The 16370-nt window shown below is 41.3% G+C and overlaps 2 protein-coding genes across 21 annotated transcripts in view; one reads left to right on the forward strand and one right to left on the reverse strand.

Moving 5' to 3' along the window:
- The window catches only part of FBXO36 (F-box protein 36), a 94799-nt gene extending 90761 nt beyond the window's left edge, over nucleotides 1–4038 (reverse strand). For all 3 annotated transcript variants that reach the window (XM_078450802.1, XM_078450800.1, XM_078450801.1), the window contains exon 1: nucleotides 3456–4038. In XM_078450802.1, the coding sequence (XP_078306928.1) occupies nucleotides 3456–3551 (96 nt within the window). In that variant the 5' untranslated portion in view covers nucleotides 3552–4038. The remainder of the gene's footprint in view (nucleotides 1–3455) is intronic.
- TRIP12 (thyroid hormone receptor interactor 12) overlaps nucleotides 3162–16370 on the forward strand; it is a 138709-nt gene continuing 125500 nt past the window's right edge. For 14 of the 18 annotated variants that reach the window (XM_060624034.3, XM_060624040.3, XM_060624042.3 and 11 more), the window contains exon 1: nucleotides 4075–4185. The gene's annotated coding sequence lies outside the window, so the exon portion shown is untranslated. Of the gene's footprint in view, nucleotides 3182–4074; nucleotides 4186–4461; nucleotides 4526–4666; nucleotides 4818–8136; nucleotides 8273–16370 lie in introns of those variants that run through there. The other 4 variants (XM_060624038.3, XM_060624037.3, XM_060624036.3 and 1 more) reach the window with 4 other exon arrangements.

Here is a 16370-nt window from a genome sequence, read left to right on the forward strand (position 1 = left end):
TTTCCCCAGCATCTAGAACAGTACATATAAAAGGTATAGAAAAGGTGCTTGGGCACCTGGGTAGCTCAGTCAGTTAAACATCAGACTCTTGATTTCAGCTCAGGTCTTGATCTCACAGTTCATGCCCTGTGCTGGGCTCCAAGGCTGCTTGGGAATCGCTCTCTCTCTTAAAATAAATAAATAAACTTTAAAAGGTGCTTAATACATATTGGTGGAATGAAAGATGAACTCTTTGAAGGCAGAAATCTTATATTTTGCATCCCCATAGTAAATGCCAACTTGCTGATTACAATTAAGCAAAGGGTCACGATTTAAGATTTTCTTAGAGGTGAAGTGTGGAATATCCCTTGCCTAAATAACATTCAAGGTTCTTTCCAGCTCTTACTATTAATCTACTAGTTTTCAAAGAATTAGAAACCAACATAAGAAAATATATTTACTACTAAAACTAGGTGAAAATAATTGGGTAAACCTTTGATTTAGAAAGCAGTGCATTGATTTTTCTAAGATCATTATAAAGATCGAATTTGAAGGGTGCCTGGTAGCTCAGTTGGTTAAGCGACTAACTCTTGATTTTGGCTCAGGTCATGATTTCCCAGTTTGTAAGTCTGAGTCTCAGTCTGTAAGTCCCCAGCATTGGGGGCTGTGCTGTCACTGCAGAGCCTGCTTGGGATTCTCTCTCTTCCTTTCTGTTAACCCTCCTCAACTTGCACAGCCTGCTTGCTGTCTCTCAAAATAAGTAAATAAACATTAAAAAAAAAAATTGAATTTGAGAAGCCATATTAACCACAAGCTATATTCTATAAGTTCCTTTCTTGGGAAAAAAACAAAACATCATAGCATCAAGTTGTTAACTGGGAATGCCTCTATAAGCATTAAAATATATATTTAATGTTACTGTATAAGAAGCAAAGAAAACATTTATGTACAACATTTATATTCTGTGCTATACCAACCATGGTCTGACCCTAATGAGAGAGATACCTGTCTTCAAATCCATGTCAAATGTGCAATCATTTGAATTTAAAGTCAATAAAAATAAAAGCAGTGAAAAAGAATAAAAAAGAGAATCAGAGGGAAAGAAAGATCTATCTAAATCTGGGGTATATTTTGAATAATATACAATATTTTTTTTTAAATAAAAGAAGAAAGAGAAAGGAAAAATTTTACAAAGTCATTCCAGAAAAAGTCCATCTTATAAAACATAGTTTAATGCTAGTCTTTTAGTCCTTATTTATGTCAGACCACCTCTTAGTGGATGTTTGGTTTCCTGTGCTGAGACTTAGAAAAATTATCCTGTGGTTAGAAAATAGCATATTCTCTGGGGGCGCCTGGGTGGCGCAGTCGGTTAAGCGTCCGACTTCAGCCAGGTCACGATCTCGCGGTCCGTGAGTTCGAGCCCCGCGTCAGGCTCTGGGCTGATGGCTCGGAGCCTGGAGCCTGTTTCCGATTCTGTGTCTCCCTCTCTCTCTGCCCCTCCCCCGTTCATGCTCTGTCTCTCTCTGTCCCAAAAATAAAATAAAAAACGTTGAAAAAAAAAAAAAAAAAAAAAAAGAAAATAGCATATTCTCAAGACGGTTGACTGAAAAGACTATTTTTTTGGCTTACTATTTTTTACAACAAATTTTACTTTAAAAAGAGAGTGAATTAATCAGATTTGAGATGAACTCTCACTGGTAGAACTATAGTGGATATATTCCATCTGCTTAAAAAAGAAAATGGATCAGCTTGAAAAGGATTTTTTATAGAAGCAATTGACAGGAAGAATAGGGCCTGAAATAAAAACCAGTTTTTGATCTGTTAAAAAAAAAAAAAAAAAAAAAAAAGAAGGAAAGAGAAAAAATTAAGAATACTTGCGTGGGGGGGAGGGGGGGATTTCATAAAACACAGGCATGTGCCCAAGTTAGACTACAGAGCAAAGTCTGAAGGACATCAACAAGGGAAGCATTCCTGGGGAAAACTAATGCCAGGCACTCTTAATGGTTAATTTACTAAAATAAAAAAGTAAACAACTATTCATTTGTTGAGGCTTACAACATTATAGACACTTGTAATACCAGACCTTCAAGAAAAAGAAAAATCTCAAAAAAATGTTTAAAAGACAAATTATGGAAAAGACTGTAAACATTAGAACATTTTAACTTACGTGAGGTAGATGAAAAGAGAAAATGAAGTATGACTATGTAACATGTTATTGCTTTCAATCACTAATGTTAGAAAGTAAGAAACTGTTAGGATCATACCTCTTAGAACAAATGGAAGATAGTCCCAAAATGTACAAAACAGTGAATTTCAGCTTTTAAGAAATTCTAATTAAATGTGTAAAAATTCCCCCCAAAATGTTCAATGAAATATTTAAGTTTGATAGGCTATCACGCTTTTATTACTGACACTACACTTGCAATATTTAAACATCTCAAGTTTAAACAATAAAATATGTATCATTTTTACTTTAAAAGATGCTTTTGAAGCTATAAAAAAAAGCATTCTCTACCTACTTAAGGGCTCACGGGAAAACTGATGCAATATTCAAGATCTACACTAAAACAAATATATACAAAGTTCTAAATTTCATTTTATAGAAATACCATCTATTAAAGTACAAGGTGCTTTATCTCAGTGACAGGCTTAATTAAGCTCAGCCAGGAATCAGAAAACGGGCTCCGACTGGAGGCCCAGTTCAACTTGATCATTTCATGGGCACAATAAATCATCCAAAAGCCCACCTTAAATAGCTAAAGTAGTCATAAAAATAGGCTGATGGTTACTTCACTCCAGCGATAACATAATCCTCGGTCTTATTGTTGTGGAGCAGATGTCATTATGGGTGGGGCCGACGCGCAGAGCAGCTGAAACATTTTTGTACCACCCCCCGCACACTTTCAATGGGATAGAAGGGGCTCCAAAAAGGTAAGGGGAGAGCTCTCAACGATCAATTCCTACTAGAAATAAGGAAGTTTTGATGTGGTCGTGGTACCCGTAAAGACCACAATGAGATTTTAAAAATCCCCCATGATTAACTCCTACCCTGGAAAAGAGATCTTCCCTTTCTCCCCTCCCCTGCCGGCTCCTCCTTGGGACACTTGGCTGAGTCTTTCTTTCTCTCCTTCCCACGCTGAGGTGAGGCTGCACGCAAGCCGGGGACGCCTGTTTTTCTCTTCGCGCGGAGGGAACTCTGCGGGTAGGAACCCTCGGTGGCAGGAAGGGAGCGGGGTGCGATGTGGGGAGGCGGGAAAGCTCGCCAGGGACGAGCGGCCCTTGGGGTGGGAAAAGGCACGCGGACTACGGAGGAGCCGGCCGAGGAGGCCGAGGTGACGAGGGAAATCTCCCGGCTCGGAGCTGGGACCGGACGCTTCCGGCGGGCCACAGTCGCTCTCGGCCTAGCGGGGCTAGCGTTCCGCGCTCCACCGGGGCGGCAGGGAGCTTAGAGAGGGTAAACCGCGCCTCGCACTTGCCTGGGACCGGGTGACCAATAACTGGTAATAGTCTTTGCTCGGCGCTGGGCCTTGTCCTACAATTTCGAACAGAGTCTCCGGCAGCCACGACGCCATCTTGGGACGCCACCGCCGTCGCTAAGACAACCAGGAAGGGGCGGGGCTTGATTGGGGTCATGGGGCCAAAGCCCTAGTTTAAATCGAACCCGGTTTTGAGCTAGCAGGGGGTTTCTTCCTTAGGGTGATGGCCCCTTCTCCCAAGAGTCAGAGGGAACACTGATCCGTGAGATTTCCACCCTCAGGTCCCCGGTGACCCGAAGGGGAATTAGTTCCTGCTGCCACGGAGGGGAGGGGGTGACCCCGGCGGAGGGATATCAAGCGGAGCCCCACATTCCCCTTCCTGGTCCCTCGAAGGGATCGGGAGGAGAGCTCAGGCCGCTGGGAGAGTCACGCCGGGCGGTGGGGGAGGGAGGGGCGATGTGATGAGTTGCGTGTAGGCAGCGGGGCCTTACCCGCGGACGAGCCCGTGAGTCGGAGGCAGCGGGCAAAGTAGTTCCCGGAGGGTGTTGGAACGGGCGGGGAGGGAGGCGGCGCGGGCGGAGGTGCACGCCGGCCGCGGTGCTGCGGCTCAGCTGATAATTGAAGGGACCCGAGGAGCCGCCGCCGCCGCCGCCGGGGGGGGGTGGGGGGAGCGAGTGGAAGTTACTGCCGCGCCACCGAGTCCGGACCGGAGACTTTGGGGCCCAACTAGGTAATTGGGGCGCAGGTCTGAGTGGCCGGGCCAGGCTTGGGGGAGGGGGTTGTACGAGGGGGTGAGGGGCTGGGGGGGGGGGGCGACGAGGGGGGGGTGGGGAGGAGCTGGAACAGAAAGTCCCAGGAAGCCCGGTTGTGTCATCGCCGCGATTCGGCCCCCGCTCGGCCTGCTCCCGGCGGCGGCGGGGCCGCGGAAGGACCGGGTCGGGGGTTGACGGGCGAGACGCTCGAGGGAGACCGGGGCCGGGCGGGAGCGGGGGGGGGGGGGGGGGGGAGGAGGGTTCGCTGGGTCCGCGCTCAGGCCCCCCGCGATGAGGAGGGCCCTTCACGGAACCGGGGTAAGGCGTGCGGGTCTTGGGGAGCCCGGTGGTGGCCGGGGGGGCCGGAAGTGGGCTTTGGAGCTTGGAGGGCCTCTAGGAAGCGAGAAAGTGGGGGGCCGGAAGTGCAGGTGGGGGGTGTGAAGACGGCAAGGGTTCCCCGGAAATGGGATGGGGGGCCCGGAAACCGGGAGAGGAGAGGCTCCAGGGCCGGGGACGGCCCGGAAATGGAAACTAGGGAGCAGCTCGAGTGACAACAGTTGTGGGAAGCGAGGGTCAGAGGAGGGAGAGGCCGGAGTGACTTTAGACCGCAGTAAGGGGTTTCCTGCCAAGGGGGAGGGTTGTGGGCGGGCGAGCCCGGAGTCGGGGTCTGCGCTGGGCTGTTTCTTTAGCCGTGGGAAGTTGAGGCTGAGCGAGGATGACGACGAGACGGGCGTGCAGGGGGGCTGGAAAAGAGGCCGAGAAACTTGGCTGAGAGGAGCAGAGCATGCTTCTAAATAGATCAGGATGGAAATGGGGGGTGGGGGTTCAGGACTTGGGAGGGGGGTGGACCAATTGTCACTCCAATCGTATTAGTATTCGAAGCGAGTCAGGCGATTAATTTATTTATATGTGGATTACATAAAACCTATTATATCGTTTGCCCATTCAGTTCACCCTCTCCTCCATCCTCCTCCATAGTGAGTGGGTTTTTAGTTCAGAAACAAGTTAGAGGGGACTTCAAATAACGAAGGTTGGAAAATCCCCAATCCTGTCCTTCGTGGCGCTTCCTTCCTCAGAAGAACAGAAATCCTTAATTTGCTACAGGGGAGAAAATAAAGATTTAAAAACACATGCAAATCGGGAGGAAATAACACATTTGAACGGCCGGGGCGGGTTTGGGGGGGGGGGGGACGGGAGGGGAATTGGTTACCCTTGTGTGGTAAGGAGAGAACGGAAGGGGCTGCTCCTAAACCCTTAAGACAGGTTGGTTGGTTTTTGATAACGTCGTTTTACTTTGGGGACGGTTAGCTTAAGCATCGTGTCTGGCGGTGGGTATAGTTTAATTGCTTCGTTAGTTAATTGAAGGAGGGACTGTGGCAGTGAGTAAACGTTCGTGTGTGAGGGGTGCGGGGGGTACGTTTAATAGCGCAGCGAACGTGTTCTGAGTGGCCGTCTAACTGCTCCCCTGCTGCCTCCTTTCCTAGTCGGCCTTCCCCGGATCCTGCCTGGGTTGCCAAATCACCCGATCCCCGGGCTTTACTCCGTTTTGTAGGCCCTTTAGTGCTGTGTTCAACTTTCTATTGCTCTCCAGCGTCTCTATAGATATTTTTGGCATTTCATTTTTTAATGACCCAGGAAGTGGAGGCTGAGGATCTCCTCTCTCAAAACAAAACAAAACAAAAAATATAGGGTGGAAAGTTGAAAGAGCTATTGAGTGGGGCAAAAAACCGACGCTCTGAACAAAGGTCCTAGTTGTTGGAGGAAAAGGCAAGAGGCCTATATATGAGGCCTGTGTGTGTGTGTCGCATTTACACGGGGTGGGGTGTGTGTGTGTGGAGGGAGCAGCTAGGATTGAGGAATGGCCTTATCAGATTTAGAGACAATAAGTTGCAGATGGTTTTAATTGAGATTTATTTTCATACTTAGATTATGCAAAGAGGTCAGTATTGGGAATTTGAGAGTAAACAAAATTTCCAGTTCTTCATTTTGAAACAACCCTGCTCCATGTTCAACCCCAGAAAGATTGAATTGGGCTTTTAACATCATCTTTGTGAGATTGTTGGCAGAGTTTTTATTTCATTTATTTTATGCTTAAGAGAGCATATTAACATGGTCGGAGGTTGAGGTTGTGGGCTTTGTTCGCATCTGCCTTTCTATGAATGTGCCCGTATCGGTAAGAATTTAAGGACTGTAATAAACATTATCATTGTTTCTATTCCATTCCCAGTTTTTAAGGAGTTTGAGTGGTTTTTAAGTCTGCTCTGCTGACAATTACTGTTTAAGTTTGTGTCGTGAACAGGCTTTTTGTTTTAGTTTTTCATTTACTTTCTAAGTTTTAGAATACTTCAGGCAGTTAGAGTTCTAGAAGCTGCTAAACTAAAATAATTATTTTAAAAAAGTGAAAGGGATGCTAGGCCAGTGTAAAATCAATGCTTTCACCTAGCAAAGTAAATTTGAAGTAATGTTTACTTTTCCATTCTAACTTTTAAGATTACTGGGTTAATGTTATCTACGGAAGATTTTATGATCCTATTTTAATCACATCATCCCAGCAAAGAGACACAAACTCCTGGGAATTCACACACTGACAGTAGCTGTGTGACCTTGAGCTTTTCACTTATCCTATCTGGTCTCCAGTTAATCTGTAAAATGGGGATGGGCAGTCACTATCTTACCTCACTGGGTGGTGGTGAGACCCAGTGGATACAATGGCTGTGAAAAATTACAAACTGCTAAATAAGTGTAATATATTATCATTAGTTTTAGAAAATTACATTTGCTGTTTGAGGCCATTAAGAACACTTAGAGCTTTTCACCAGTGATGGTGAAGGGTGGGGGGGGCGGTGACCTTGATGTAAGGTAAGTTACAGCAACTTATTTTTTGAAACTGCTGTTAAATTGGTAGTGGAACTTGGCCCCAATTTCTGTTAAGTTACTCTTGGGTTGGTTGGTTGATTGGTAGGTTTTGGTTTTGGTTTTTGGTTTTTTGCATCAGCATGGTCGATTTCTACCATACTTTCTCCTGAAGAAATTTGTTAATCATATTTAGAGAAATTTCTTCACATTTTCATTATTGATAACACATGTACCTGTTTCGCCTCGTGGCTCTTACGGAATTGACTTTATAATGTCAGAGTCTACAATGAAGGGAAAACCTTGCCAAATCTAATTTTTTTTTTTTACAGAATTTAGGGAGGAGGTGTTTTGTTTTTTTCTTTTAGGTGGATGATGATCTTTTTGAGCAAATAGAATACCAGTTGCCCTTTTATTTTTCCATTTGCTGAGGAAATTTGATGGACTCAGGTTGAAAAAACCAACCTGTTTGTTGCTTTTCATCTTCTCTCAGGTTCCTGTTACTGCCAGACTGACCTGCACTTTTCCTTTATTTAAACCATTTTAGGTTCACTTCAGCTCACCCCTTCCTAGCACTTCCTCAGACCCTGCCATCCCAGGATCTTTCCCATTTATTTCTTGGTTATCTAAATAGGCTCCATTTTGGGATTATAGCGTTAGATTTGTTGACATGTGTTGCGTTTGTTTCCTGACTGGATTATAGGTTTCCCCAAGTCCAGGATTATCTTGTATCAGCTGTGTTTTGCATGAAGGTGCACTCATAAGCCTCACTGAAAATAACACCCATTTTCCTTCCCACTCCAAACCAATAATGTTAACCTAGTCTTGCTGACTATGCAACCAACCTTCCTGCTTGGAAAGTTTCTTGGTCTCAACAGATTCCTCAGGATGCTATTTGCTTTGGTGATCCCAGCCTCTTCATATCTTCCTGACTGCTGGAAAGGGCTTAACAGTAAGAAAGAATCTGATGGATATTATACAATAAGTATAATCTGTCAATTGTAATGTAATCTTGGTGCTTGTAGTTCTTAACATTTGACATGAGCTTTACATTTGTGTATTTTCTTTCGTTGCCTCTGTATAGTTCAAACAGCTGTGTCACAGATTTCTTGAAGGCACAAACTCCTAGCAATTGTTCTTTATAATCTCTGCCTGGTTTGCTGGGTTACTCTGACACATAGTGGGTGCTTGCTGCTACTTAACAGTAAATAGGTAAGTATACTTCTGCTGAACCAGTCTCTTGATTTTTTTTAAGTAAAATTTAACTTGGCCAGTGTCCTGGATTTTCAAAAATGCAGTTCTTTAATTAAACCCAATATCCTAACTTGATTTTAGGTTATTGGCAAAAGAAGTTGTTTCCTAGGCTGAAATAAGTCTGCTTTGTAGTTCTTCTCTGAGGCCTTTCAGCTTTGGGTTGGGATTCTTACAGTTTCATTAAACTGGATTGGCCAGAAGAAAAAGGAACTTGTCCATTGTTCAGACCTACCTATTTTGTCTGAGTGTGCAGAAGCTATTGGTAAATAGTTCTGCAGCTCTGTTTGAATTAAAACATCATGTTAGTGGACTAGAGTGAAAAACACTGCCTGCTACCCTGTCCTCTCATTAGTGAACAGCACTGTTCAAGTGAACATCTGATTTGAGTGTAGACTTGGGCTGCAATCTTCACTGCCTTTTCCTCTGTCTTTGTGACCTTGGACAAATAATTTAACCTTTGTGAGTTTCAAGTACCTAATCTGAGCGTGGCTAATTGCCACCTAGATTTAATTGTCATTTGTATGCTAGACACTACTTAGGAGATTAGGCTCCAAAGCTAGATTGGAACACAGGGCTCTTCCTCCACTGGTTCATTGCAGCACTGACCATTGCCTCATTTGTTAACACCCTTCTACCTAGAGCATACTTCTGTTACATATGTAGACTTGAAAGTCTTTGAGTATATCATATTCCTTAGTCGATTATGAATTCCTTAAAGCCAGTCCTCCCCCTTTTTAATCCCTAGTATCTAGCACAGTGTCTGGCCTATAATAAGGAATCTTTGAATGCTTCTTGGAGGAGTAAGTCTTGTGAGAATAAAATATTACTGTAAGTGAAAATACTTTGTAAGGGTTTAATGTCTGTCTCGTTTTGACAAACATTTTGAATCCTAGTTAATCCTAAAAATGATTATAGAAGTTTTCTTTTTCATCTGTTGATGTGTATTTTAGAGACTGCAAGTTATTTTAAATCACATATGAAAAAAATCAGGACAAGCCATTTATATTCTGTGATTGGCCCTTGTTTACATATAATAGTTGATCATTTAAATGCTAGATTGAGGCCCTAAATAGATTTTGACATAATGTGTGTATTAAGTACAAAGCTGAGTTTTATACCTCATTTGAGTTTGTTTTTGTTTTGTTTTTAGGAAGGATGTACTTCTATAAATTTGGGTTACTACCCAATGCATACTTTGAAGGTTATTTATAAGCTGAAGTGTCTATCAGCAAGCCTTCAAGACTTGAAGTTAAAGCATTTCAATGGGTATTTTAATCAACTTGTTGGCTGTGGTAACCAATGAGTTCTACCCTGACTTCAAAACTCCTACTCATTCCACCCGTGGGCAGCATTCTGAATAAATACTCGTACCTTGTGCTATAACTTCTTAAGGTCAAATTAACTCAATTTGAAGTCCTTATCCTGGTAAACATATGTGATGCCCTGGAAAACCCAAAATGAGTTTTTTCAGGTAGCCCTTCTGAAATTCACTGTTGAGTTGTAATTTAAGCTGTTTTGTGTCCTTAAAGAGCAGGTTTGTGGAGATCATATGGAGCCCCCCGCCCCCTTTTGTGAATCTTCCTGAAAACCAAGTGTTTGTAGTTTCCTTGTAAGTAGTAAATGTATGAACATGCTGTAACTTCTGCTACGGCCCCAGTATTTTTTAATCTTGTCTGTGTTGCGCCCTGGGCTGGATGTGGGCAGGTTGAGCTGTTCATTCCTTCTGAACACACTCCAGGAACCTCAGCATTCTTGCCTGGACTTTGTTGAGTCCACCTGGACTGATACCCTTCTCTCATCTTGTATCTCTTGTAGTGACATTTACACGTTTAACTTTTTCTTTGGGTAGCTACTGTAAGAGTTTTACCTTCACTTCTTTCTTCCATAACGTTTTACTAGTTACTGCTTTCACCATCTGCCTTAAATAATTAGTTGCTTACTTCTTCTTAAGTAAATTTTTGGCTTCTTGTGCTAAAGGTTTAATTTTTCCATGCCCACAGTGGCTGGCACAAGGCTCCTAACCTGCATGGTATATGGGCAGGGATAGAGTTCGTTTCGGTGACATATTGGGAAACTATATTATGAAGTATTATTAGCACCATTTGCCATGGTTTCTGTCTGCTTGCTTATTTTCGTTTCTCAGGGTTTGGTAGCTGAGTGTAGGATGCTAGAATATAAATTTTTCAGAATTAGGTTCATTAAAATATGCACTTAAGGGACTGATAAGACACTAGACCATTTTACTGACTTTGTGATGTTAGGTTTAGCATTTGAGAATTCTGTTTACCAGTAGATAAAAGCATATTTATCGATACGTATTTATCAAGTGCTACTGTGTGCCAGGTCTCTGCTGGGAGGAATACAGAAGGTTCCTGTCCTGAGTTTTTGTTTCATTTAGTTGAAAAACACTTCTCAAACTTGGTAACTATATATAGTATAGCATTTAGCATCCAGAAGTATCCCGTAGATATTCTAAATGCAGGTTTTCTACGTTTAGGAAACCTGATATGAGAATCTAAATTAAGAAACAGAAGAATTAGGGCACAAAATTTGGCTTTGCCGAATAAATTGTTGGAAGTACTTTCATCGTGCAGATATTTCCTCAGCAACTAATCCGTGTGCATTTGTGGTCCCATACCAGGTTTGCCTTCTTGAAGAGTGCGGAGGAGAAATAGGTGATTTATAAAAGATCTCTTACGTTGGAATGTCCTTTACTGTAAACGAGTTCAAACTATGATAGTAGAACACAACATTTAACATTGTGCATATTTGTTACTAAGTACAAAGTTGAGTTTTTTATACAGTGGGCCCTCGGAGGTTTAGAGAGAGATTCAGTCCTAGGTTGCAGTTACTGAGGAAGACTTGCTACTTGAACTGGCCTTGATCGTTTGGGTAGGTAGAGAAGAATGGGTAACTTGCAAAGGTATAATTGAGGCGAGGGGCTGATGGGAAGCTAAACTGGCCCTTTGCAGTAGAGGATCCATATTTATGAACTAACAGAAAATTCAGGCTGTGTTGATTGAGGTTCTTAAATGGGAGATCAAGAAATTAGCTTTAACAAATAGACATGTTGACTTTATTGTTAATCCCTGAGTAGGCTGTGACAACATGAAAAAAGCGTACGGGCATGTTTACTTTGTAGGTGAACTGCAAAGAAAAAGTGCTTTTAGATTTTATTTGTCTTTCAATGAAATTGCTTCCCTTTCTAGGACTGTATGTTGTAGGCGTGTTTGTGGTAAGTTTTGGGGTGATAGAAGCCGTGGAGGTAAAACTTGTTGTTTAGTGTCCCTACTTAGTAGTTAGAATACTTCCAGTAAATAAGCAGGCGATGTCTAAAGGACTCCTGTTGCTCCTGTCCAGTCATGGAATCTTTAGTGGAAGCTGGCAATCATTTTGTCTTAACACATTCGTCTATTGTTTATTCAGAGATTTTTTTCTTTTTAAATTCAGAGTACTGTTCCAGAATTAATAACATGACTTTTTGTGAGTTACTCAGTAATGTCAGGTATAAAAGAAACTTCTGCTAAACATCTAATGGAGTAAAAGAGAAAATGATGTTTTTAAAAAAGCACGTTGTGGCTTAAGCATTTACATACTTTTAAAAAGTGCAAATTAATACTACCTGTTTCATCAAGCTAAATATCTTGGTAAAATATTTGCATAGCACTCCAGTTGATGTATTAGTAGACTGTTACACCTTTTTCAAGAGTAGGCAAGATAGGATTTCAAAATCGGGAAATGAAGTTAGATGGTGACTGGAGGGAACTGAAGATGCAGAGAATAATACTTTCATTCAGGGGTCCGGTAGCAGTAACGTTTAGCTTTCTTCCAGCAGCTTTTCTTTCTAGAATATTCTTGTAGATTTTGCTCACTGCAGTTTGCATTCATTTTATTTTTATGGGGAAATAGCAGAGATGCTAGCAGTTAGTGCAAATTCATGAATTAAATACCTGTTCAAGTTATAGAGTGCAAAATTTGTGGGGTCTTGTGGACTGTAGAATAGAGACATTTGTGAAGGCTGTGTATTTTACTGCTACAAGAGACATGGGTGTTTTTTAATGTAAGGTATTCATGCAGCTTTCTAATTTTTCCTTTAGTAAACCTATATTTCCATTTCTTCTACCCACTTGGGGAAAGCAGCCTCGTCTCAAAAGGGAGTTAGGGACTTGACATCTCCCCCTCCATCCCTGACCCGCAAGCATTTCTGCCTTCCTCCCAGTAGATGGCAACAATTAGGCTGATTTTTGAGAAGAGTCAGTAGTTCTTACCTTTGTGATCAGACTTGCTCCTAATTATTTCTCAAGTGTCTTTAGGAACTTTAGTGTTGATTTACGTATTTTGACGTCGGCATACTTTTCTCAGAAAACTAAACTGTCCGTTGCAGAGTTCATTCTTTTTCTACTTTACTCTTCACCCCGTCTTTAAGTTTGCCCTTCCAGTTGCTGCTGTGAGGTAAGACTTGGGGAATTTCAGCCTTTGGTGTGGCCGTGTAAGATAATCTGCTTCTGCCTCTTTGAACCATCTAGTATTTCTTTTCAGCTGCCTGTATATTAGGTCAGGCCATGTTTTCTCCAGGTATCTTCTCATTACACACGCTAAGTTTTCTGAAAGGAATTTCGGGAGAGATAAGACACTATCATTTGGGATCTTTGTGGTGGCACTAGTTTTAAATGATACCCAGTTTATGCTTCTTGAATCAGTTAAGGAATCGGTCAATTTAATGTTGGCTGGTATAGCAGCATTTCTTCTCGGTGGATGGGCCTCCTACTTCTGCATTTACTTCTATTCAGCGTGTGTTAGTTTTTTTGTGTGACTGAAAAAGAAAAATAAGATGATTCATAATGCACAATTAACTTTTCAGAGTTTACTATATTTAGAGATACTTAGAACTTTTTTCAGGATGCCTGCTGAGTTGATTTAAATTTTTGATGTGAGAGTAAAGGATTTGGGAAGTTTCCATATTAAGAGTTTTATAGTTAGGAACGTCCTAATCTGTAGTTCTTTTAAGGAACACATAGAGACTTAGCAAAACAATAGTTCTAAAAAAAAATTCTGCAATCATGTCTGTTTTATGGTCCAGTATTAGAATCCTGGTCCAGTAGAAAAAATTATGTTGGTTTCAGCAACTGCTGTACTCACACCTAGAAAAATACTCATGTAAAGACATCTTTGCTCTCAGTTAAGGTAGTCTGAAGTCAGCAGTGGGCATAGAAGTAATGTGTACAAATAATCAAAGGGTATGTATCAATAAATATTTTTGAATACTACTGACTTAAAGTCCTAGATCAAGATTTGGGATTCTGAAGATATGTAAGATGACCGCATTTAACTCTAAAATCAATTCCATGTTGTATTTCTGATGTGGCTTTCACTATAGATATGTATAATATAGCCTTAGCAGTCATGGTGTGGGAGATTAATGGGATAAAAATAAAGAAAAAGGCCTTATGAATCATAGCAACCAACCTCTGTTGCATTCTTCCCTTAGCTCAGTGGTGTGTAGGTCAGTATCCAGGGGGCTGGGATGGGAAATGAAGAGGTGGGTGGGGTGGGGATGGATAGGTAAGTGGGTAAATAGAAGAGAGTTGGACATTCTAGACCAGAAGTGTAATGAAGGTGGGTGAGTGTCTGTGTCAGAAGAGGATGTCATTTTTGGTGGCCAAGGAGAGTTAATTGTACTGAGTAAATACATTCTAGATTCTGTGTTTGATTTAATAGTTTTTTTTGCCCCATGACATTACATAGGCAGAATGTACCATATTCTTCCTATGCTTTGAGTATCCTATGCTTTGAGTATCCTATGCTTTGAGTTATTCATAACCCCAACTGGGATAACAGGGATTATATAAATATAGTATAATGGAAAATGAGATGGAAGTATGAGTCAATTAATCAGTGCATACATTTACATGAACATTTCTCTTTTTAAAGTTGGCATTTTTATCATGAAACTTCAGTCAGTTTCCTTGGACAATTTTGCTTTTTTATGGCTATACACATTTACATATTTTGAAGGCGGTGCCATATAGAAAATATGGGCCTTGAAGCCAGAAACTCTGTATTTAAGATCCTCCCTGTTCTAGCTATGTGATCTTGGATAAGTCATTTAAACCCTCTGAGACTTCGCTTTCTTTTGAATAAAATGGGTTGGTATTAGAATCTTGCATAGGTAGTATATACTTGATAAATGGTATAGCTGCTGCTGTTGTTATATTGATGAAGAAAAAAAAATGCATATTAATTTGGATAGTTTAGAGGAAGGCTTATACCCTGTCTTCCAGAACCAGGGTCAGTAAACTTTTTTTACGAGGTGCGGGACAGCAAATATCTTGGGCTGTGTGGGTCATGTAGTCTCTCTGTTGCAGTTACTCTGCTGTTGTGGGGCAGAAGCAGCCACTGACTTTGTTTTTTTAAATTTTTTTTTTTTTTAAACGTTTATTTTATTTTTGAGACAGAGAGAGACAGAGCATGAACGGGGGAGGGGCAGAGAGAGAGGGAGACACAGAATCGGAAGCAGGCTCCAGGCTCTGAGCCGTCAGCCCAGAGCCCCACGCGGGGCTCGAACTCCCGGATCATGAGATCGTGACCTGAGCCGAAGTCGGACGCTCAACCGACTGAGCCACCCAGGCGCCCCCACTGACTTTGTTTTAATGAAAGTGATCTACAGGGTGAAGCAGCGGTCCTGATTTGGCCTGTGTGCCAGTTTGCCAGCCCCCATTCCACAGTATTACTTGCTACCTTTACTTTGTTCACAGGAATTTGAAATGGCATCTATGTGTTCTGAAGATCGTGTGATAATGTCTAAGCGATGAAGGAATTTGGTGTAAATGGCTAAGAACAAAGACTGGGATTTCATTTAAACCCTGGCTCTGATACCATTAACTTTGTGACCTTGGGTCAGTCACTTTATTTCGGCTTTAGTTTTTCCATTTGGAAAATGGGAATAATAGTAATACCTATCGTAGGCTTGTTGTGAGGATTAAATTAGTTAATGTGTAAACTGTAAAATAGTGGCTGCTGTAGGATAAGTGCTCGATGTGTTATTTGTTAATAATCATTCTTTTTGAGAGGAAGCATTTCTATTTTCCTTTGTTGATTGTCTAAAAGGAGGTTTGAGAAGATGGGTTTCTCTGACATCATCTTGGAATTACGTAAGTGGTAGAGTCTTAAGGTTGAAGGAGATAATTTGATAGGTTCGGTGGACTCAACAGCAAGATGAATTTGGTCCCGGTTTCCCGGTTGTTTGAACTCAAATCGGACAAGTTATTAAGGTGCAAATTATAGAAAAATCTTACTTTACAGGATTCTTTTGAGTTTGTAACGAGAGAGTGAAGTGCTTAGCACAGTACCTTGTTCACAGTGAAGTGATCAGATGGTATTTGCTATGATTACAATTTTTTTTGATTAGGTATTGGCTCCTAGAAGGAGTTTAAAAGTAGCTTTTATTCTATATAACAGAACCATATAATAGTCCTTTTAAATGATGGCTTATTGTCACAGTTGCTGTAAATGTCTAAAATTACAGTCAACAGGGTGTGAATTTATTGTTTTTCAGATGTTATAATTTAGGTGTTAGTAAATTTAATGGACAATTAAAATGACACTTTCAAGATTGAAAGAAAAAGTATCCTGACCTGGTCTAACATGAAGTGTTTGGAAAAGTTTTTTGGGGACCGTATGTACATCTGATCCAGGTTCAAAGATTTTATCGTTGCTAATTATAGTCTCTTTGACTAATAGTTTCAGTAAGGTCACTGTTAGATGTGTGATATGGCTTAAGGTTTTTTGTTTTGATGGCTTTTTGATATAACTTCAGACTCCTAAAAATGTTGTAAAAGTAGTGTAAAGAATATCCCATATTCCCTTTTATCCAGTTCCAAGGTCAAATTTTTATATCGTTAGAAGATAAGTCTGTTTTCTCTTTTAAAAGTTTTTTAATCAGTAAAAAGCCTTTTTTTTTTTTTTTTTTTTTTTTTTAAGGAAATACATGTAAAATCGGAAAAAAGGTCAGTGCAGTGAACACTTTTTTTTTCATGTGGCTCTTTACCAGTCATTA

Source organism: Panthera onca, chromosome C1 (genome assembly GCF_046562875.1).
Source record: "Panthera onca isolate mPanOnc1 chromosome C1, mPanOnc1 haplotype 2, whole genome shotgun sequence".
Lineage (NCBI taxonomy): Eukaryota > Metazoa > Chordata > Mammalia > Carnivora > Felidae > Panthera > Panthera onca.